We start from the raw sequence: 25,152 nt of genomic DNA, 5'->3' as shown, positions 1-25,152 counted from the left end.
GATCGGACAAAGTGCCACTCATGCTCAGATCAAATTACAAGACCAAAGTTATTGGCTACTAGCCTGAACGTAGTCCCGTCGTAACGAATGAACGGATTTTCTGACAATTTTGTCCAAAACTGTTGTTGCATACACACGGTCGGACAAAGTTGTCAGAAAATCCATTCATTCATTAGTCAGTACTAGCGCTGTCAGTACTTCAGGTGTGATCAATTTTCAGAGATTGGAACCATAGCTTGTGCACTCTATAACTTTCACAAAGACTGAATAATATACACGGATTCTGGTTATTTTTAGCAAAGATATGTAGCAGTAAAAATTTTGGTTAATATTTATGAAGAAAAAATACTAATTTGCTAAATTTTGTAACAGAAACGGAGAAAAATGCTTTTTTTAAAAGAATTTCCAGTCTTTTTTCTTTTAGAGCGTCAAAAAAAAAAAAAAAAACAGCAGTGATTAAATACCACCAAATGAAAGCTCTATTTGTGTGAAAAAAGGACAAAAATTTCATATGGGTACAGTGTTGCATGACTGAGTAATTGTAATTCAAAATGTGAGAGCACTGAAAGCTGAAAATTGGTCTGGTTAGGAAGGGGGTTTAAGTGCCCAGTGGGTAAGTGGTAATATTGGTACCCTACGTTGGTTTTGTAAGATCTGGATGTGTGAACTATGCTCCTTTCCAACTGCATATGTATATCATGTGACTTTGCTATTTTACATATGTCTCCTGTATTATTGTTGAACCACGCCCAAGTTTCAATAAAGGAACATTCTGTTTAAAAAAAAGAAAATAAACGTCCTCCACTTCACGCTAGCATAGGGATCGTGCGTGGCCGCCACTTCACCAGGGAGCCGTCGCACATGCCTGGCGGCGACCATGATCGCCGGGCACCCGCGATCGCTCGTGACGGAACCAGGAAAGCGGATCTGTATGTGTAAACACACAGATCCATGTCCTGCCAGGGGAGAGGAGACAGATCGTGTGTTCTAATATATAGGAACATATAAATATAGTCTCCTACCCCAGTCAGTCCCACCCCCCCACAGTTACAACACACAGTCTGGGAACACATTTAACCCCTTGATTGCCCCCTAGTGTTAACCCCTTCCCTGCCAGTGAAATTTATACAGTAATCATTAGAGGTCGGCCAATATATTGGCTGATATTTGGAATTTTTTAATTAATCGGCCGATTGTGCTAATAAAAAAGGCAGATTATATCTTCAGGGATTTGCAAAAGACTTCTGTAATAGAAGTCAATGCAAGTTGCCTGAACTTAATCTGTGGAGTAACTTTCCTCCTCTCTGGGCAGTCTGCCAAGAAAAGATCAAAGAGATACAATGTTTCTTCTTCAATAGACTGAACTCTGTGTGTAGAAGTTCTCAGTTTAACCATTTAAAGACTAAATCTTTTCTGACACTTGTTGCTTACAAGTAAAAATCCTGTATTTTTGATTAGAAAATCACTTAGAACCCCTAAAAATTATATATATATTTTTGCCAGAGACCCTAGGGAATAATTTTTTTTTAAATGCAATTAAAAAAAAAAAACGAAAACAGTAAAGTTAGCCCATTTTTTTTCGTCCAAAAGTTTTGAGTACCGTATATACTCGAGTATAAGCCGAGATTTTCAGCCTCTTTTTTGAGGCTGAAAGTGCCCCCTCGGCTTATACTCGAGTCACCGCTGTCTGACTGCTCGATCAGCGTATCGAGCAGACAGACGGCGGACATTAAAATTCAAAAGCCGCGCCTCCTTCTCCGCCTCCGCCTGTGATAGGCGGAACACTGAATTTCCCAGCAGTCAGTGTTCCGCCTATCACGGACATCCGCTCATTCTCATACTACGGACGAGTATGAGAGGATGTCCGTGATAGGCGGAACACAGGCTGCTGGGAAATTGAGTGTTCCGCCTATCACAGGCGGAGGCGGAATTTTGAATTGTAGAATGGCCGCCGAGAAGAGCGGCGATCCATCGGCACGGCACGGGACGGAGGAGGCACGGGACGGAGGAGGCACGGCACGGGACGGAGGAGGCACGGGACGGAGGAGGCACGGCACGGAGGAGGCACGGCACGGGACGGAGGAGGCTCGGGACGACGGCGGCTCGGGACGGAGGCTTGGGACACAGGTAGGCTGGACACACACACAAGGCTGCACGGACACACACACACACACACACACACACACATGGATGGATGGATGGATACACACACACACACACACACAGGGATGGATGGATGGATGGATACACACACACACACACACACACACACACACACACAGGGATGGATGGATGGATGAATACACACACACACACACACACACACACACAGGGATGGATGGATACACACACAGGGATGGATGGACGGACACACACACAGGGATGGATGGATGGATGGACACACACACAGGGATGGATGGACGGACACACACACAGGGATGGACGGACACACAGGGATGGACAGCCATGTCTCACCCTCGGCTTATACACGAGTCAATAAGTTTTCCAGTTTTTTGGGGGTAAATTGGGGGCCTCGGCTTATATTCGGGTCGGCCTATACTCGAGTATATACGGTACCTGTTTTTGTGTATTTAATATATAATATATAGTTTTTTTCATCTAAATTATACATACAAGTGAACTGATTGGAGGTTTTGTTTAATAAATGTTAAAATGTAAGAGGCATTGACGGTAAAACGCTGCTAGTTTTAGCGGAGCTTTACCGTCATTTTAGCGCCGCTATTCGGCTGCTAGCGGGACATTTATAACCCAGCTAGTGGCCGAGGAAGGGGTTAAATGCGCCCGTGAAGTGCCGCTGCCAAATCGCATTGCAGGCGCTTCAGTAGCGGTGCCCATTCATTTCAATGGGCAGGAGTGGCAGAGGAGCAGTATACACCACTTCAAAGATGCTGCTTGCAGGTCTTTTTTTTTTTTTAACGCCCTGCCAGCGCATCGCCTCAGTGTGACAGCACTCGGGCATTCACATAGACTGCAAGGGAGCTGTTTTTCAGGCACTTTACAGGCACTATTTTTAGCCCAAAAGCTAGATTAGATTTTATGAGATGAAGGGGAAAAAAAAAAATCGGCCTAACATATCGGCCCAAAAAAATTGGCATCATATATCGGCCGCCGCGATTTCTAAATATTGGCATCGACCAGAGGAAAACCCATATTGGTCGAACTCTAGTAATCAGTGACTAGCACTAATCGCTGTATACATATCAGTGGTTTAAAAAAACTGTCAAAAGTGTCCGATCTGTCCACCACAATGTCGCAGTCATGATAAAAATCACAGATCACTGCCACTACTAGTAAAAAATAATAATAATAAAAATGCCATATCAATAACCTATTTTGTAGGCGCTATAACTTTTGTGCAAACCAATCACTATACGCTTAATGAATTTTTTTTTTACCAAAAATATTTGGAAAAAATATCGGCCTAAACTGAGGGGAAAAAAAATATTGTTATTATTATTATTTTTATTGGGGATATTTATTATAGCAAAAAGTAAAAAATATTGTGTTTTTTTCAAAATTGATAGTCTTTTTTTGTTTATAGCACAAAAAATAAAAACCGCAGAGGTGATCAAATACCACCAAAAGAAAGCTCTATTTGTGGGGGGGGGGGGGTGATTAATTTGGGTACAGTGTTGCATGACCGTGCAATTGTCATTCAAAATGTTGAAAGCTGAAAATTGGCCTGGGCAGGAAGGGGGTGAAAGTGGTTAAAGTATTGAAGTGGTTAAATCGACGCAGTGCCGTATCGCAAAAATATGGCCTGGTTAATTTTCCCGGGGCTGCAGTGGTTAAACTGTGTGTGTGTGTATTTTTGTATCTTTTTAAGTGCACAATTTGTTGCAGGGACACAGAGGACCTGATGCCATAGATCAGGTCATGGGGAAACACTTGGTGCTAGTGCAGGCATGTCATGTTCCTGGGTTATGACTGTGGAAGTACATCCCTCCATCAGAGAAGGAAATCATTAGACATGAGTGTGGACTTTGTGCGGAGTCCTGGACTCTCCTCCGTTCAGGACTCCCAGCTACACAGACATGGGGAACCTGCTGTCCCTAGAGCTTCCCCCTGCAACAGGCCCGCACCTGGTTGGCTGCACGGATGTCATGGTGGGACCTGGAAAAGAGGTGACTACAGGAGGGGCGGGTCTAGGAGCAGCCAGCTCGGTGTTGTCACTCGGTAGTGAATTGTGTATTTGTGTGTTTGTGTACAGGGAAGCTTCTTCCGGCTCTTCTACCCCTGCAGACCCGCTCCTAATCAGAAGCAGCATCCTCCATGGATTCCCCGGCCACAGTACCTCGACGGTTTGATCGGTGCACGCGGCTGGAACAGCAAAACTGCCCAGTATGGAGCGTCACTAATCTTCGGTAACTAAGAATCACGTCATGACTGTAATGGCGAGCGCACTAGAGTTCGGAGGAGCGAACTCCAAACATGCCACCAGGTGGCGCTGCAGGCACGGGAACTGCATTGTTAGTTACATACAATGTGTGGGACATCAGCCTGTTCCTGGCTCCACTCATTAGCATCACAGCACAGGAAATGCAGTGTAGGTTTTGGAATTTTTTTTTTTTTAATAGAATAAATAGGACTTGTTAATGGTTGTGCTTTGGTTCGTTTTACTATTGTTATTTTCTACATCTACATTCTACTGAAGACATTTATGAAGGTAGCTTTTTCTGTACGGCCCAATTTACACTTAGGAATGGGGCTGTTTATTATTATTATTTTACAGTATCTCACAAAAGTGAGTACACCTCTCACATTTTTGTAAATATTTTATGATATCTTTTCATGTGACAACACTGAAGAAATAGAACAAAATATGACAGTGCACACATATAAAAATGACATATCAGACATTTTCATCTCAAGTCTCCCAACTTCTGCATTTCTGCAGCGGCTCCCGCACACCCGCAGGCGCCTCCTGATCTCCCAGAAATGATCGGTGTGGGGACATCTCTGCAAACAGCTTCCGCACCAAGCATCTCCATCAACACTAAACAATCTGTCCTTTAATTAGGGCTCCGGCTGGCAGACATTTTGTGGTGGACCAAGTTGCATTGATTTTAATGGGAGAAATCTCAAACGCTAGAGAACAAACGTTCTTCTTGTACTGAATCACCGACATCATCTTCTTAAAGCGGGATTCCACCCTAAAGTGGAACCTCCGCTGATCGGATCCCTCCCCCCCTCCGGTGTCACAATTCACACCTTTCAGGGGGGAGGGGGGTGGAGATACCTGTCAAAGACAGGTATTTACACCCACTTCCGGGCATAGACTCCCGTGGGAGTCTACGCCATTTCCTGCCCTGCCGCGCTGTCTGCTGGGACACACACGGGTCCCAGTGACAGCGCAGAGATTTCCTATTGCGCTGCACGACTCGCGCATGCGCAGTAGGGAACTGGGAAGTGAAGCCGATTCGCTTCACTTCCTGATTCCCTCACCCAGAATGGTGGCGGCAGCAGCCGAGAGCCGAGCGATCGATCGGCCTCGGCTGCTGGCATCGCTGGAACCCGGGACATGTGAGTGTCCATTTATTAAAAGTCAGCAGCTGTAGTATTTATAGCTGCTGGCTTTTAATATTTTTTTTTTTGGTGGAATCCCTCTTTAAGAAAAACACCTCCTTACAGCATAGGACAAAAAAATAAATATATATGTGTGTGTGTGTGTGTGTGAGTGTATATATATATATATATATATATATATACGCACGCACGCACGCGAGCACTGTTTGTTTATTTGTTATGTTTTCTACTTTATTTCAGAGCAGATATATATTATATATATATATATATATAATTTTTTTTTTTTTTTTTAATTATATAATCTACTTTTGAAGTAAAAAAAATGAACAAGTGTATATGCTCACATCTCACCATAGACCCCCAAAAAATATTTAAAAAATTGTAAAAAACATTCTGTCCACTGCCCCAACACTGTCCGCTGCCCTAACCCCCTCCCCCCAAAGAGCATTGTGGAAAAAAAATTAAGAAAGAGATTAATTAGTAAAAAAATCAATTATTAAAAATAAAAAAACTACTGACACCATCCACTACCACATACCACCCACCACTTGCTCCCAGAAGCACTGTGGAAAAATATTAAAAAGGTGATTTATAACATATTTTGCCACGGGGGGGGGGGGGGGGGTATTATGCCTGAAATGAATTTACCACCATTTATATATATATATATATATATATATATATATATATATATATATATATATATATATATATATATATATATATATAAAATATATTTTTTCTAACAACCTAGAGAATAAAATGGCGGTTGTTGCAATACTTTTTGTCACACCATATTTGCGGTGTGGTCTTACAAGCGCACTTGTTTAAAACAAATACCCATTTTGAATTAAAAAATAAGACAACAGTATAGTTAGCCCAATTTCTTTTTTATATTGTGAAAGATGTTATGGCAAGTAAATTGATACAAAACATGTCACACTTCAAAATTGCGCCCGCTCATGGAATGGCGACAAACTTTTACCCTTAAAAATCTCCATAGGTGATGTTTAAAAAAATTCTACAGGTTGCATGTTTTAAATTACAGAGGAGGTCTAGTGCTAGAATTATTGCCTCTCCCGACACTGATAAAAGTGATCTTGCGGCAAAGCCGCTGCTGAGATCACTTTTATCCTAAAGAGGACCGCCCGCTGAAGAAGTGGATACCGGGGTTATGGCAGCTAGCTGCTGCCATAACAACGATATTCCTCTTATAACGGCGGTGGGTGGTCTGTAAGTGGTTAAGCCCACTACTGCGTCAAAGTACCCCATTATGTACTCTCTTTTGTTGCCAGCGGTTTAGACACTACTCTCACTACTTTACGTTGTAGCAAAGTGTAATTTCTTCAATGTTGTCACATGAAAAGATATAATAATATATTTAGAAAAATGTGAGGGGTGAACTCATTATGGAAGTTTCTGTGGGATACTGTATACAGTGCTGACAGTTTTCGCAGCGCTTTACAACTTGAGGGTAGGCAGTATAAATACAATACACTTAAAGCAGAGTTCCACCCACTTTATAAACGTATTCTCGTTCTATATTGTCGGCCATATTTACAGGAATGGGCATTTATTTTATTTATTAGGTAGCTTACAATGATTGTAAGCTTTTCCATATGGCTTCGCTTCATATCCAGTGGCACACTGTCTCCTGGGAGCTTTGTGTCATAATTCCCAGGAGTCAGTGTTGATCGCCGCTGCTCGTCATCTTGGGCGGGCACTTCCGACGCCACTGCCCGTTGTGATGGCAACCTGAGATGATACTGCACATGCATGAGAACGGGCGGTGCATGCAGGTTATTCAGCAGCACCGTATCCCAGGAAAGGTTATGCTTGTGGGCTTCACATGCCTGCAAGCAAGATGGGAACTGCCTACTAAGAAAAATATAAGGTGATTTTTGTTCAAAAATATTAAATGTAATGGCGCAATGTATAAGAGTGCCATTAGTGTATATTATGATTTTAATATATGCATTTTAAAAAAAAATGTCTATATGTCATTGGAACTCTGCTTTAAGGTCCCTTTCACACATGCAGTCACCTTTTTTCAAAGAAAAAAAATTATCAGTTTACATCAGTTTTTCATCAGTTCTTTACATCCAATTAACCACTTGAGTCAAATTTTTGAGCTGCAGGATTCTGGATAAAATGAGAATCACGATTTTTTTGCTTAGAATAAAGATCACGATTCTCAGCGTAACATCATCTTTCACATTATACAAACAAATTGGGCTAATTTTACTTTATAGTTTTTTTTAATCAATGGAAGTTCATTTTTTTCCCAAAAAACTGTGTTTGAAAGACCGCTGTGCAAATACCGCATGTCATAAAATATTGCAACAACCACCATTTTATTCTCTCCCTGCTAAAATATATATATAATGTTTGGGGGTTCTAAGTAAATTTTCTAGCAAAAGATACTGATTTTAACTTGTAACCATGAAGTGTCATATTAAAGTTTTTTTTTTAAAGGGTAAGTTCACCTTTACAGAAAAATCTGTAAAGTGAACTTACACAGGAACTCCTCCCTATTCCCCCCTCCCCCATCCCCCGCCGGGAAGCCGGCACTACACACGGCTAATCACGGGCAGTGAGACATTTGCCGATCCGCAGCTGCACAGACCGGGAAATGTCTCATGTGCCTGTGATTAGCCGTGTGCGTTGTTGGCTTCCTGGCGGGATTGGGCATGTTGGATTTTGAACACGTTCGAGCCCATCTCTACCGAGAGTTTACAATCTAAGACCTGGGAACCCTAACAATTAGCTGCAGGAGAAAGCCCATTGAAAGCAATAGAAGACTGACAGCTCCCACAGTTAATTGTGGCCACTCACATAGGTTTGCTCAAACAGTGATTGCCTGCGAATGATCAGCTCTGCATGCAGGCTCCGTGTGTAATTACATGTGAGCGGCCGCAAATAGCTGTGGGAGCTCTCAGCCACTTGTTGCTTTTTACCGCTTAAGGACAGCCTCACGCCAATGTACGTCGGCAGAATGGCACGGCTGGGCACAATCACGTATGTTCCCTTTAAGTGCCCATCCGTGGGTTGCAAAAGCAACCGCCGGTGGCGCACTCGCGACCCGGTCCTGAGCTCCGTGACCATGACACATGAACACGTTAGCACAACTGATTGGCTTCTTTTGCTGCTTCTGTCACACCCACTCTGAGCTCTTTCTGCTGCACACAAACTTCAAGAGGCAGATACCAGTTCAAATTTAAGTGCCTACACTGCTGCTATTAAAAATACATATAATGATGCATTAATGAATATAGAGCTGCATTAATTTTATGTCTTTTTATATCTGTGGAGTTCAACTTTAACAGTAGTGGTATGAATACTTCATTGCTGCTTGGGTGCAAGGGGAGGACGTTTTTATTCGGAGTTACTATTCATAGCGGTCAAAAACGGCTGGTTCGGCTTTTTGTTCCTTTTTTAAACTTTTGAAAACTTATAATATTAAGAAAGAACTTCAGGCACACAATGACATGCATAATGTTTGCAAACCTAGTGAAAGACATGCTACATTCATGTTACATCCTTTAGCGCCTTCTTATTTCCACCATCAGCATAGTATCCCAAGATAACTTCTAATGCTGCAGCGTACACACGACCGGACTTTTCGACGGACTAGGTCACACTTTCCGAACGAACGGACTTGGCCACACACAAGCACACCAAAGTACGACATACAGACCAATGAATTTTTCGACTTTACTCAAATCCATCAGAAAGATTTGAAACATGTTTTATTTCTACGTCCGTCTGACTTTTAGGGAAAAAAAAGTCTGCTGGAGCCCATACACGATCGTAATATCCGACGGATTTATTCCGTCGGACCTAGTCGGTCAAAGTCCGGTCGTGTGTACGCGGCATAACAGGTGACGCCACTGAAACACGGTCAATAAAATAAGGTATTTTCTTCGGGAAACCCCTACTTAAAGGGTTTGTAACCCTATACCATGATTCACTGCCAGCCCTCCCTATTTTAAGTTGCCATCCTGCACTATGTAACTGTTTGTTAGAAACAAAGCCTCTAAATACCCTTTTGTCATGTAGCTTCAAGCCATTCACGTGACTCCCAGACGCTCTAATACTATGATCCAGGGCTTCAGCGGGAGGGGCCAAGATCTCCCTCTACAGCCTGGAAGACCACCATGTAGGCATGAAGCTACATGACAAAAGGTATTTAGAAGTTTTGTTTCTTACCAACAGCTACATATTGCAGGATGGCAGCTTGAAAGAGAGGGGCTCGTAGTGAATTTTTTAGAAGCTTCATTTTCTTCTAACAGCACCTGGAGGGGGGCAGCTCTCACAGACTTCCAAGCTGACAGACAGGGAGGGGAGGGGAGAGAGCAGAGCTGCAGATGACAGAGGCACGTAAACTGACCACAATGTCAGGGCTCAGCAGCCATGATAAACCTTGGTCAATTTACAGGTAGGAGGGCAAAAACTGACAGGATCAGCCAGATTTTTCTACAGCATCCAGAGTTACAGGTTAGACAGCATAAGCACTGTGCTGTTTAACCTACTATAAGGAAACAGGAACTACATTTTTTTTTTTTAGGGTTACAATCACTTTAAAGTTTGGCTAATCCCTTTAGTGATGTCACTGCCCTTTCTGCCCCCAATCATGTAATTTCTTCTCTGCAGCAGTTTAATTAAAAGACAAATTCACCTTTAGTGAAGCCTTCTTTAGGCTCTGTTCACATCTGGGCGTCCCAGATCACGGGTGATCCTGAATCATGGCAAATCGCAGGATGCCCTTACGATCCCCGTCACTTCCAATGGCACCCCAATTGTGGTGCAATTTTGACGTGATTGTCGCCCGATGAATCGCGGTAAAATCATGCAAACAGAATTGCGGCACGCCTGTCGCCCAAAAGAAGTTCTGGCGCCCTGCGATTTGCCGTGACTTTTTATTCATAGAAGCTGTAGTACGGTTTCTATGAATAGCCAATCTGGATGGAAAGGGTGGGCATAGATGAGCGCCTTTGACAGACCCGAAGTTCTTTTAACCCCCAGTGCATTGGAAGATTGTGGGGTTGGGTGTACCTGGACAGAGGAAGATTTCACCTAGTAGACAAAGCATTAGCACAAGCAACACATCCTACTTACTGCAAGTTATGTCCCTTTTGCTGATTCTTGTTCTTTTATTTTGACTGTACTTAAGCCCCATTAATTCCACCTTCTGTGGTCTCTCAAAGTAAGACTTACCCATTGGAATGAACAAGGTTGTGGCATGCAAGTGCAGTAATGAGGAAGTGTCAGCTAGAACTTCAAGTGAAGAAAGGTCTCTAAAATAGGGAGAAAGGATAATGTTATCCCAGATGGATTGAACACTGGACAGGGTGAAGGGGGATTTATTAAAGGATAACATTACTAAAGTTGAACTTTTCCTTTAAGCAGCTACTCCATAGAAACCATGGTTTCTATGCATGGTTAATAAGCCTGAAACAGGCTGCAGTATTGCGTTCCACTGTCAGAATACACAAATACATTACAGCTGTTTATTGAGTGGCTTTTTTCTGACAGGGCGCTTTAACAGAACTTCAAGTGCAGTTGCCACACTTGGATTGAACCATGGCTGGTCCCTGCTGAACCGGACAAATTTTGATCCATCTATGGCCACCTTAAACCATGGTGTATCAAATAATGTTCTTTTCCATTCAATCTTTTATATCACCACAAAAAAATTATAAAATAGAAAACCTATATAATTATGATCATGTTCAGAATCCCTGTTATTAGGTTATTTATGCCAGTGTGACTGCTGTGGGGATTCTCTTCACATCCTGTGTACTCAGTGGAGCAGGAAGAAGGGAAAACTGAAAAAGGTCTCTGTTTTTCCACTGTACCTAAAACTAAAGGCACAACAATTTTTTGTGCCAATAGACACCAGTCAGACTCCAGGTTTCATTTTTATACCGCAGGTTAGAAGAGTAAGCTGACTCCTGAATGACTAGTATGGAAAAACCTCCTTTTTGAACGCTAGCCTTCAAAAATCATGGCCTACTTGCCTGAAACTAGATGAGGAATTCCTCTGTCACTGTAACAAATCAAAATCTTTCTGCATTCATATAATTCACAGTCAATGGGGACTAACTACGTCTTGTATATTTCGGTGGATAGGACTTAGAGAGTGCTAAAGTTCCATGGGTAAGGGAGCGCTATACTTGCTATGACCCGGGTGTGGGCAAACCATGCTGGCTACTGGTCAGTTCTGTTGTTTAATATATTTGTTTTTTAAGTTTGGTAAGGTTCTACAAAGTAGACTCATGGCTGGCAAAGAAGCTACTGAGTTGGCATGATTTTACCTTATCGTTTGTTATGTTTATTTCACTTTTTACAGTTAACCCTCAGATACCTGTCATATGGAATGGAGACTTTATAACGGGCAAGGACAGGAAACCGCTTGTTATCTTTTCTCATGGGCTTGGCAGTTTTAGGTAAGCCAACTGTTATGGATAAATTATGTAAATCTTTGCCTATTGTGGTGTAATTGTCCCATTTATAGCTATTGAATAGTAGTCTTTTTCTTGCATAGATAACATAGTAAACAACATTTGCCAATTTTGCTTAATGGCCAGTTCCGAAGCAATGCTGTATTAGGCTGTTGTTTTTGGATGGAATTTTATAGGGCACATTCTTAAAGCCCAGTGGAACCTTATGCATGTATTAATCAGACTGTATATTCAGTAATACATATGCACCTTTTTAGTTCTTTTTTTTTTTTTCTTGCTTTTTGCTGCAGCAGGTGTTAACATTTTCTGTGCTGGGAGAACATTGGAGAGTAGAGATGGGCTCAGGCATGTTCGGGATCCTAGTCGCAACCCACCTGCCCAATCTCACCAGGAAGCCGACACTGCACACAGCTAATCCAAGGCATTGAGACATTTACCTAACTGTGCAGCTGCAGAGTGGGTTGGGACTAGTATCCCAAACATGCCTGAACCCATCTCTATTGGAGAGTCAAACCATTGCTCTTACACACACTGCAGTAGCCTGAGTCTCCACTGGCCCAACACCCACCTGCACATGTCTCCAGTCACCAGTGTTCATGCTCTCTGTGCAGTACTATTTATTGGAGCAGTGCTGGAGACCTAAGCTGCTGAGTTGTCCCTTTTGGAAGACTTATCTCATGTTCTGAAACCAGCAGTAAAGTTTTGGATCTCCATCATTTTCTATCTCGGGAACAATGGCCACGAGGGCAAACCACGAAGGTGAATCGACCTTGCGGTGACACAGACAGCAATAAAAGCTTAATATGGGACATACGAAAATGAATTTAAAACGACTTCAATGAAAACAACACACCTGACACATCATGCATGACTCAGTGGGCTGCACATAAATGTGTGATAAGAGGAAAACGTATTTCGATAGCTGCCAAAATCAAAAAAGAAAAACAATCACAACTCAAGGAATTATTTGACAAACGTAATACTTTAGAGACCCTACACAAACGCACCCTAGCCTCTCAAGCTCTTCAAGAACTCATGGAAGTACACACTAATGCACGCTAATACATGAAGAAATAGGCAAAAACATTAGGAAAAGATACATGCTTTCCCAGAGATACTTCTATGAATTCAGAAATAAGAGCAGCTGCCTCCTAGCCCAGGCCCTACAATCAAAAAAGGCCAAACGTACCATACATTGTCTACACTCGAAGAATAGAGCTATAGCACAGGAGTTTGAACGCTTCTATACTAAGTTCTATAACATAGACAAGGCAAACCCACCCGCTCAATCCCAATCGATCAGAACCCAGAAGATCAAAGCATTCCTAGACAAATTCTGCCCCAAGATCCAATCTCAGGACACTTCCAATGAACTTGAAAGCCCTATTACCCAGCTAGAATGGGAGAAGGCACTCAAACAGACAAAAACCGTCAAAAGTCCAGGACCTGACAGCCTGTCCGCAGTGTACTACAAGACTTTGACAGAAACTTTAAGCGCCCCATTCAGGACAGCATTCAACTCCCTGTCCTGCTCCAACCCTTTTAATCCCGAGATGCTGGACGCCCATATCATAGTGATACCCAAAGTCCCAACACAAGCCACAAATTATAGACCCATATCTCTACTAAACATGGATATCCTACCACTCCTCCCTTCAATTGTTTCCCATGACCAAGTCGGTTTTGTCCCAGGTCGTGAAGCCAGGGACAACACCATTAAGGCAATCAATCTACATCATCACATAACAAGCTCCAACCAGCAAGGCTTCTTTCTTTCCCTGGATGGGGAGAAGGCATTTGACAGGGTAGCATGGGACTATATGACAGCAGTATTACAAACCATGGGCCTCAGTCCTCAACTAATTCATTCAGTCCCTATACCATAACCCTTCAGCAAAGATTAGAGTGAACAATACTCTGTCAGATGCCTTCTCCATACGAAATGGGACAAGACAGGGATGCCCCCTATCCCCTATCCTCTTTATTCTTACCCTTAAACTTATCTTGTGCTGTATAAGACAAAATACTGACATACAAGGCATTAAAACCACTAAGAGAATACAAACTTACTGCATTCGCAGATTACATTTTACTGTTCCTTACGAACCTTCACACTACACTCCCAGTGTAGTGTGAAGGCCCTATTCCAGCATGGACATACCTACTGATATCTCAATATATATCTCCAAAGACATGCAGGTAGGTTAATTGGCTTCTGTCCAAAATTGGCCCTAGTATATGAATGGGGACCTTAGATTGTGGGCTCCTTGAGGGTAGGGACCGATGTGAGTGTGCAATGCACTGGGATAGGGGTAGGGACACTCACTTGGGTTGAACTGGATGGACTGGTGTCTTTATTCAACCTTACTAACTATGAAACTATGAAAATCAATAGGGAAAAAGCATGACTGCTCATGACAATTGACATCCTTTGAACAACTCTGCAAATCAACAACACCTCAAACTCACCTTTTATCTACTACCCACTCCCTCCAATTCTGAGATCACAAACCCAACTCTTCAAAAGCGTGTAAAGCTTGGGAAAAAGATCTATATATAACCTTAACCCCAAAGGAATAGGGAACAATCTTTCTTAACATACACAGGGGCACCACTAATGTCTCGGCCCAAGAGAATGGATACAAAATACAGTCCCGATGGTACCGCACGCCAGCCCTACCCCATAAATTCAAACCTACAATACCAGACACTTGCTGGAGATGCCAAGAGGATCGAGGTACACTGATCCACCTTTGGTGGTCATTCCCTTGCATACAAACCTTCTGGAAGGAGGTGCTGCGGCTAACCTTGCACATCACGACACACGAGATAGCCTTTACCCCAGTTCAGTTCCTCTTGCACCACTCGCCCCCACAGCAAAACTAATACCATAAATCCCTAATGATGCACTTAATTAATGCAGCTAAACAATGTATCCCAAGTCATTGGAAATCTCATAATATCCCCTCTATTAAGGAATGGTTTCATAGAATTAACAGAATAGCTGATCTACATCGCTAGAGACACACCAAATAAATTCAGAATTAAATGGGCATGCTGGAAACATTTTCAGACTACCACAGAGTTCGACCAACTGAATGCTTAGTCCAGCTGATTACAACACATAACCTAACATGCTGAAATGGGGCCATATCGAGAGAGGTAATTTAGTCATTCTCTTAAAAGTTCTCTATCAGGTCAACCCACAGTCCACTAGCTTCAAGGCAGCCACCTCCAAAAGGCCAATATAGCCTTTCACCTGGGGGTCACCCATGGGGGGGAGAGCCAGATGACGGACATACCCAACACCCCCCCCCCCTCACCCCATCACCCCTCTTCCCCTCTATATCTCCCTACCCCCTCACCACCCAATCTTACGGAGATACCTTATAAGTTGGGATAATACCCCCACCCTCCCACCATAGACATACTTTACCTATCTCAGGAGATATCCACTGACACGTCTAAAGCATTAATGTGGAAACACCCCTCATGATCCGTGATAACACATCACCCAGTACACGCTCAAGATATATACGTAATCTTACCCTTTAATGCTGAGTTCAATACCCCAAAGCAGGACCAAACGCTGACAACACAGAACCTCCTTGTGTACTCTGAATATTCATGTATATGTAATGCTCCCAGAAGCCAAAGTACTAATATAACATAGGCAATTAAGTAGAAGCATGAACACCACACACACGGGCCTAGACCCACCTTAGTCCTTACCATGTGGTCCACGATGACCTGGGTACTGTTGGGAATACTGAATTAGTAGATGTTTGTCTGTACACATCTTCTGTATGCTATGGATAGGTCACAACCCGTGTATAATATTATCTTGTTCAATGTCAAATGATTATTATCTGATTATTACACTTCTGTACAATATTCTATGTAAATTTACTTGTATTCCTTAACAAATAGTAAAAAAAAAAAAAAAAAAGCTTAACCCGTTAATGTTCTGCTCCACCGTTTGGTAGAGCACATTTTGAGTCACGCTAACTCATTGAAAAATGCAGACTTTAAAGGGTTAATATCGGTTCTAACCCTTCCCTACTCTACCTAAAAGTAAAAAAAGAGTTGACTATACATACATTTTAAGATAAACACTGTAGTAGTACCCCAAAATAGGCATAAATACACAAAACTTAAATCATAATTTACTTTTTGTTTCAGTATTGCTTATATGATTCAACAGTATAACAGCCCCGTATTATTGTGCTTATTTTAGGAAAGGGTATGGGTTTTTAAAAAAAGAAGACTTTTTCAGAGGCTCAGTTTTACATGAAAGGCTTATACCCTTTACAGTATAGGCCAGGCAACCTCCACATGAGAAATGACAAGTGGCTTTTTTATCTCTGCTCTATTGACAAAGATCACTAGATATTGGAAGGCAGATGCATGATATGGTGGTATTTGTCATATCTGGGTGTGCCCACAGATGGGGGAGTTAGCCTATTCTTAATACATGACAAGGTTTTGTTTTTTCCACTCCTTTCCTTCTTCTTGGTGTACATAAACTTCTAAGGTTAGCAGAGCACTCTGCAGACAATTTACCCTAAGGTCTGTTGGATCATGAAAAACTGTCCTCTTACAAGTAAAGGCGGTGACAGGTGTACAGCGTAATTTGTTTGCCCGTAAGACTCTAAGAAGGTACTGCACATCATTAAATACACTGTCCGGCTATCAATTCGTGACCTCAAGCTCAAGTGCACTTGGGTTATGCAGCAGGAAGATGATTCCGAAACACAACAGCAAGCTCACCTCCAAATGGTTCAAACAAAGAAACATTTTGGTTTTGAAGTGGTCTAGTTAAAGCCCGGACTTGAATCCAATTGAGATGCTGTATCATGACCTTACACAGGCCGTTCATGCTGGAAAACCCTCCAATGTGGCTGAATTAAAACAATTCTGCAAAGAAGAGTGGGCCAAAATTGCTCCACAGAGATGTGAAAGACTTGCCAGTTATCGCAAATGCTTAAATGCAGTTGTTGCCACCAAGGGTGGCACAACCAGTTATTAGGTTTAGGGAGCAATTACTTTTTCACATAAAGCCAAGCAGGTTTTTTTGCCTTAATACATGAAACCATCATTTAAAAACTGCACTTTGTATTTACTCGGGTTAGCTTTGTGTAATAATAAAATTTGTTTGGAGATCTGAGCCATTTGAGTGTGACAAATATACAAAAAAAAAATTAGAAAGGGGGCAAATACTTTTTCACACAAATGTATGTGTAATGATTTCCTAATGGGGGACAGCAGCTTCCTGCTGTGGATGTTTTGTTATACTGGTACCTTTTTATCATCCTGTTTTTGCATATTTTCTTTTCGTTCCAGATCAATATATTCTTCATTCTGCTTAGAACTGGCATCCTATGGCTTTCTGGTGGCTGCGGTAGAACACAGGTGTGTAAGCATAAAATATGCACTGGTGTTTACTCAAAGTATCTATAACAACAATATTGCGCAAATGGAAAGAAGAAAAGTTTACTCAAAGTAACCTCATACATAACATCCCCACCACCATGCTTCACAATTGGTATGAGATTTTTCTCCTTTTCAGTTTATGTCAAACATGTTTACTGTTACTATGGACAAATGAATACATCTTTGATTCACCAGTCTACAGCACAGTTTTCTGGAAGGTTTGGTCTTTGTCTGTATGTTCAATGTAAAACTGTGGTCTTTCTGTAATATTTTTGGATAGCAAAGGCTTTTTCCTGGAACATCACTAATGCAATTTAAATTGGTGCAATCTCTCTGTTATTGTAGATGCATGCACTTTGACACCAACTATTGTTACCTTTACAACCAGCAATAACATTTTAATGATTCTGCGTTTAGCATCAAAGGGTAAGTTCTTGGGCTAATTTTTCTAGGCTTGTCAGTCCTGGACAAATTAAAAGTCATTTGAAGTCTACACCACCTGTAGATTATTTTCTAAACAACGTAATTATTTTAAGTGGTTCTGTTGTATTTCAACTGATTTTCATGCCCCGTGGACATTTGATGGTGTATAATGATTAAGCACCATACACACGGCCCAATTTTGGGAGACACTGGCCGGTTCAATAAAAAAAAAGGCTGACATTCGGCCTGTGTGCATGTCGGTCTGTCGGAACAGAAGTCGGCCGTTTGGCCGGCTTCTGTCAGACGGGCATCCTGGAAAACCAGCAGTTGACCAACTCCCTATCGGCGCTCAGCTAATGGCAGAGGGCACTGACCAGAGTATTTTGGCAGGGGGCTGCCTCCCTGTCAGAACACAACAGCATAGTGGGGGAGATCACTGTACTAACTTTGACTGACTGGTGTGTACCAGGCTTTACTGTGAAGTTTTATCTTGTCAAATTCTTCAGACAATGGCCCCCAAGTTTTTACATGTCTAATGCCGCGTACAGACGCTCAGAATTTCCGACAACCAAACCATGGATTTATTTCCAACGGATGTTGGCTGAAACTTGTCTTACATACACACGGTTGTTGGAAATGCCGAACGTCAAGAACGGTGAGATGTACAATAGTCAGTGTGGCTCTTCTGCTTGATTCCGAGCATGTGTGGAATTTTGTGCATCGGAATTGTGTACACACGATCATAATTTACAACAACAGATTTTGTTGTCAAAAAATTTGAGAACCAGCTCTCAAATTTTGTTGGTCGGAAGTTCCTACAAAAAATGTCCGATGGAGCCTACACGTGGTCGGAATGTCCGACAACAAGCTTACATCGAACATTTGTTGTCGAAAATTCTGATCGTCTGTACGAGACATTAGAATACAGTTTATTATATTTATCAGTAGGAGGTTTGTCATCATATCACAGGGACGGTTCAGCTTGTGCTACATTCCACTTCTCGGAAGTATCTTCAGGAAATGCAAGTTCAACACTCCAGGAGTTTTGGGTCCCATTCAAAAAATTGGAGCCTGGAATAAAAGAATTTTATCTCAGAAACTATCAGGTACTCTTTTTTTTTTTTTTTGGTTTGTTTTTTAAATATTGCACAATGGTTAATCTTTACCAAAATATTTGCCCACCAAACACTATAGGATAACATAAAATTTCTAATCTTTACAAAATTTTACACTGCATCAGTTATCTGCTCCTTTCATTCAAAGTGTTCTTCCATAAATAAAAAATGATATAAATAATGACATACATACTGTATAACAACAATGATAAATAATTTTATAAGTACACTAAAATGATACAGTGTCTTGAAAAAGTATTCATACCCCTTCATATTTTGTCATGTTACAACCAAAAACGTAAATGTATTTTATTGGGGTTTTATGTGATGTACCAACACAAAGTGGCACATAATTGTGAAGTGGAAGAAAAATGATAAATGGTTTTAAATTTTTTTTACAAATAAATATGCAAAAAGTGTGGCGTGCATTTGTATTCAGCCCCCCTGAATCAATACATTGCAGAACCGCCTTTTGCTGCGATTACAGCTGAAAGTCTTTTTGGGGATGTCTCTACCAGCTTTGCACATCTAGAGTGACATTTTTGCCTGTTCTTCTTTGCAAAATAGTTCAAGCTCTGTTGGCTTTAGGTCTGGACTTTGACTGGGCCATTCTAACACATTAATATGCTTTGATCGAAACCATTCCATTGTAGGTGTGGCTGTATGTTTAGGGTCGTTGTCCTGCTGGAAGGTGAACCTCTGCCCCAGTTTCTAGTCCTTTGAAGACTCTCAGCCCACGTACACACGGTCGGAGATTTTGCCAACCAAATCCGTCGGATTTTGCCCGTCGGATTGTGTCCGAAACTGTTGCATACACACGGTCGGGCCAAGTTGGCGAAAAATCCGATCTTTCAGAACGTGATGACGTAATTTCATTACGATGGGACTACATTCAGGCTAGTAGCCAATAGCTTTGATGTAGGAATTTGATCTGAGTATGCGTGGCACTTGGTCCGATGAAAATGCTCTACACATGATCGGATTAGGTCCGTCCGGCCCAGTTGGTCGGGAAATATTTCCAACATGTTGGAAAATTGGGTTGGACGGAATCAATCCGATGGTCCGATAAGACTCATTCCGACAGATTCTCTGACCGTGTGTACAAGGGCTTACAAGTTTTATTCTAAGATTGCCCTGTATTTGGCTCCATCCATCTTTCCATAAACTCTGTCCAGCTTCCCTGTTCCTGCTGAAGAAAAGTATCCCCACAGCATGATGCTGCCACCACCATGTTTCACGGTGGGGATGGTGTGTTCAGGGTGATGTGCAGTGTTCGTTTTCGGCCACACATAGCATTTTGCTTTTAGGCTAAAAAGTAAAAATTTGGTCTTATCTGACCAGAGCACCTTTTCCACGTGTTTGCCGTGTGCCCCACATGGCTTCTCATTAACTGCAAACAGGACTTCTTATGGCTTTCTTTCAAGAATGGCTTTCTTCTTGTCACTCTTCCATAAAAGCCAGATTTGTGGAGTGCACAAGTTATCCTGTGGACAGATTCTTCCACCTGAGCTGTGGATCTCTGCACCTCTCCAAATTCACCATGGGCCTCTTGCATTCCTCCTGACATTTTGAGATGGGAATGAGGGACATCTACTAACAAACGTATATAGGCATAGGATACGCCCCCTGCCACACCCCCTTAAAGGAGAATTAACCCAAAAAAAGGTTCATTAAATCCACAAGGACTTTTTTACCACTACTATTCCTTTATATTGGCTTTTAAAATGTACAAATGTAGCAATTTAGAAATTGGATGAAAGGTTTAGCACTGGGAAACACTTTTTGAAAGATAAAAAGTACATTTTATATACAACTTTATAGATCAGACCAAAATGAGGGACAAATGAGGGAGAAAGAGGGACAGAGGGACATTGCTCCAAATCGGGGACAGTCCCTGGAAATCAGGGACAGTTGGGAGCTATGCTCTTGGCTGCTTCTCTGATAAATGCTCTCCTTGCTCGGCCTCTCAGTTTAGGTGGACGGCCATGTCTTGGTAGGTTTGGAGTTGTGCCATACTATTTACATTTTTGGATGATGAATTGAACAGTGTTCCATGAGATATTTTTTCTATAGCCTAAGCCTGCTTTAAACTTCACAACCCTGACCTGTAACTCAGCAAGGCTATTTAAAAACACCTGAGAATATTCAGAAAATATGGGGATTTAGTTACACCATATGGCCATATAATGCTAAGCCCACTACTGATATTGGGGTACTTTGATGTAATAGTGGGCTTAGCACTAAATGGCCGTATGGTGTAACTAAATCCCCATATTTTCTGAATATTCTCAGGTGTTTTTAAATAGCGTTGCATGATTTAAATGTAATTTTTGTTGGTGTGCGCTTTAATCTTTTTTTTCTGTCTGTATTGTCTTATGGCTGCACTCTTTAATGCATTTTTTAGGGTGTGCCCCCCAAATCTTTGTTTGTCTAGTACTGACAAAAAGACGGCTGTGGTTAGAATACTTTCTTTGCTTAGGAGTACACTATGTTATATACATTCACCGGCCACTTTATTAGGTACATCCATTTGATTGCTTGGTAACACAAATAGCTAATCTGCCAATCACAATGCCAGCAACTCAGTGCATTTGGGCATCTAGACGTGGTGAGGAGGAATTGTTGAAGTTCAAACCGAGCATCTGAATGGGAAAGAAAGGGGATGTTAAGTGCATTTGAATGTGGCATGATTGTTGGTGCCAGATGGGCTTGTCTGAGTATTTCAAAAACTGCTGATCTACTGGGATTTTCACACATAACCATCTCCAGGGTTTACAGAGAATGGTCTGAAATAAGTTGTGTGGACAAAAATGCCTTGTTGATGGCAGAGGTCAGAGGCGAATGGGCAGACTGGTTTGAGATAATAGGCAACAGTAACTCAAATAACCACTTGTTACAACCAAGGTATGCAGAATACCATCTCTAAATGCACAATACATCCCACCTTGAAGCAGATGGGCTACAGCAGCAGAAGACCACACCAGGTGCCACTCTTGTCAGCTAAGAACAGGAAACTGAGGCTGCAATTTGCACAGGCTCACCACAATTGAACAACAGAAGACTAGAAATACGTTGCCTTGTCTGATGAGTATCAATTTGAGCTGCGACATTGAAATGGTATGGTCAGAATTTGGTGCAAACAACATGAAAGCATGAATCCCCCCTGATTTATATCAACTGTTCAGGCTGTTGGTGGTGGTGTAATGGTGTGGGGGATATTTTTTGGCACACTTTGTGCCCCTAAGGCTTGATTCACACCTATGCATTTTTAGTGCATTTTGCATATTTGCTCTACAGAACGTGTTCTATAGGAATGTGTGAGTGCGAATCAAGCCTTAGTACCAATTGAGCATAGTTTTAATGCCACAGCCTACCTGAGAGTTGTTGCTGACCATGTCCATCCCTTTATGACTACAGTGTACCCATCTTCTGATGGCTACTTCCAGCAGGATAATGCGCCATACCACAAAGCTCGAATCATCTCAAACAGGTTTCTAGACCATGACAATGAAGTCACTGTACTCCAATGGCCTCCACAGTCACCAAATCCCAATCCAATAGAGCACATTTGGCATGTGGTGGAACAGGAGATTCGCATCATAGATGTGCAGCTGACAAATCTGCAGCAACTGCATGATGCTATCATGTCAATATGGACCAAAATCTCTGAGGAATGTTTCCAATACCTTGTTCAATTTATGCCACAAAGAATGAAGGCAAAAGGGGGTCCAACCTGGTACTGGCAAGGTGTACCTAATAAAATGACCGGTGAGTGTATATGGAGGTGTTGTACAATTTCTGAAATCTTTATTTGTTTGTAAATGTCATCAGACCATTAGTATATGTTATGTTATTTACTATTGGTTCTTTGCAGATAGCCTAAACTGATCATTCCTAACTCCCCCAGGCTCCTCTTTGCCAATAAAAGTGAATGTCCAGGATTACCCAAATTTACCCTTAAAGGGTTGCAAACCCTCACCATTTTTCACCCTGATGCATTCTTTAATGCAGCAGCACCCCGAGCCCCCCTTAGACTTACCTGAGCCCCGAAATTTGCACGACAGGAACAAGCACATCACCTCCGGCTGGTGTCTCATGTCCTGATTGGATAGATTGATAGCAACGCAGCCATTGGCTCCTGCTGCTGTCAATCAAATCCAATGGCGTGCGGGGTGGGGCCAAGTCCAGCATTCGTGTCTATGGAAGCAAATGCTGGACTCGGGAGTGCACCTGCAAACTAACTCCCTCAGGAGAGTGCTTCTCCTAGGGGGTTATCTGGTGTGGGAAGGAGCCGCCAGGGGACTCCAGAAGACGAGGTTCAGGGCCACTCTGTGCAAAACGAGCTGCACAGTGGAGGTAAGTATGATATGTTTTATTATTTAAAAATGTAAAAAAAAAAAACGCCCCTTCCCCTCCCCACATTAGAATATAACTCATTACTTTTTTTTTTCTTTTACCTAGTTGCTGTGGTGAGTAGCAGCTTTTATTACTCCCTGTGACATCATCACCAGGCATATAACATTTTTACAGGAACATTTGCTCGGTTTTTGTTGATTAGGGATGAGCTAAGGTTTGGGCTGTGGAATTCCCCAATCTGCAGCCACATGTAACTGGTGACATAATTAATTCAACATGGCCACGAGATCATTTTTGGATAAGTCCATTGATTTAATATGGTTATGTTATCCTTGCATGTCCCTCTCAGATCTACAGCGACTGCACTTCCAAGTGCAGCTGTAGTCAGGGTCGGTGCTCCCGCTAGGCGAACTAGGCAGCCACCTAGGGCGCACTGCCATTTAGGGGAGCAGCACTGTCTAGCCCAGCCTAGCAAGGGTGCAAGCTGGCTCAGATGGATCATGGCTCACTCATGGGGTTCGCCTGCCCGGCGGCGGCAGCTGGCTCGGATCCCTTGGAATAGTGCTGCTGACTGTGTGTCACTCACACTGTGCAGGCCTGGACCAGTGGTGGCGCAGCAGGAGTGGCGGGAGCAGTGAGATGCGAGTGCCCAGGAGAGAGAAGAGCTCCCTGACAACCAGAGAGGTAATGAGAAACAGGCTCAGCAACCCCGACGCAGAAGCACCACCCAGAGGCAGGATTCCTTAAAACCTCCTCTCCGGTCTCCACTTTTCTTTTACCTAGTTGCTGTGGTGAGTAGCAGCTTTTATTACTCCCTTTGACATCATCACCAGGCATATAAGATTTTTACAGGGACAGTTGCTCGGTTTTTGTTGATTAGGGATGAGCTAAGGTTTAGGCTGTGGAATTCCCCAATCTGCAGCCGCACGTAACTGGTGACATCATTAATTCAATATGGCCACAAGATCATATTTGGATAATGCCATTGATCTAATATGGTTATGTTAGGTCAATGATGTCATCAGCATCACTGCCCCTCAGCTGCATGCAACAATAGGGCAGGGATGCTGGTGACATCATTGACCCTAACATGGCCATATTTGGTCAATGATGTCACCAGCATCACCTTCCCTTTGTTACGTGCAGCTGTGGAGTGGGGAATTCCACAGCTGCAGCTGACTGGGCCGGCAGCCTGTTATTACGTGACAATTTCCCATGGGTTGCAGCCAAACTGGACAGCCCAAGCTTTGCTTATCCTTACCACTAACTAGGGCAGGCCTTAGAACGTCATCTCCCAAGAGCCCTTCCCTACACACAGTGTATGAGCAGGCAGGAGTCAAGACAACAACACTGTTTTGCTTGTAAAAAAGGCAATGTATGCATATGGCGTTGTACAGTGAGAAGCGGAGGAATAGACAGAGTTCTGTAGTTGGGCAGGCAGGGCTAGCAACACTAATTGAGATTATAGTCCATTAAAGGTACTGTGTTGTCAGTCTAAACAGGAAGATAGGAACATGCTGAATTTCTGCCAGCTCAACTGATACTTTTCTTTACTTTCAGCATTGTAAAAGGGGAAATGTGCATGTATTGAGAGATGTACAAAATTTGCCTTTTTTATTATTTTGCCCTGATGTACACTTTTAATTAGTGATCCAAGAATTAACATGCCAGAGAACCTTTCATGAACAATGCATAAATTAGTGAGAACATCTAAATAGTATAAACATCCATACTTAAAGGGGTATTAAACCCAAAACTGTATTACATTACAGCTTACCAATCATTAGATGTAGCAGTTTCATGAGATTTATTGT

General features: G+C 42.3%; 1 protein-coding gene across 2 annotated transcripts in view; it reads left to right on the top strand.

The window, feature by feature from the left end:
- Positions 1–3,978: 3,978 nt before the first annotated feature.
- The window catches only part of LOC143982591 (platelet-activating factor acetylhydrolase 2, cytoplasmic-like), a 75,710-nt gene continuing 54,536 nt past the window's right edge, over positions 3,979–25,152 (top strand). Inside the window, exons 1-5 of one of the 2 annotated variants that reach the window (XM_077481452.1) lie at positions 3,979–4,145; positions 4,232–4,385; positions 11,900–11,996; positions 17,355–17,423; positions 18,838–18,973. In XM_077481452.1, coding sequence (XP_077337578.1) covers positions 4,056–4,145; positions 4,232–4,385; positions 11,900–11,996; positions 17,355–17,423; positions 18,838–18,973 — 546 coding nt within the window. In that variant the 5' untranslated portion in view covers positions 3,979–4,055. Of the gene's footprint in view, positions 4,146–4,231; positions 4,386–4,416; positions 4,568–11,899; positions 11,997–17,354; positions 17,424–18,837; positions 18,974–25,152 lie in introns of those variants that run through there. The other variant, XM_077481453.1, reaches the window with a different exon arrangement.

Source organism: Lithobates pipiens, unplaced genomic scaffold, assembly GCF_037356315.1.
Source record: "Lithobates pipiens isolate NorthernLeopardFrog02 unplaced genomic scaffold, aLitPip1_a1.2 Scaffold_16, whole genome shotgun sequence".
NCBI classification, from domain to species: domain Eukaryota; kingdom Metazoa; phylum Chordata; class Amphibia; order Anura; family Ranidae; genus Lithobates; species Lithobates pipiens.
The sequence above is the reverse complement of the archived record's forward strand: the minus strand, read 5'-3'. Positions and strand labels throughout refer to the sequence as shown.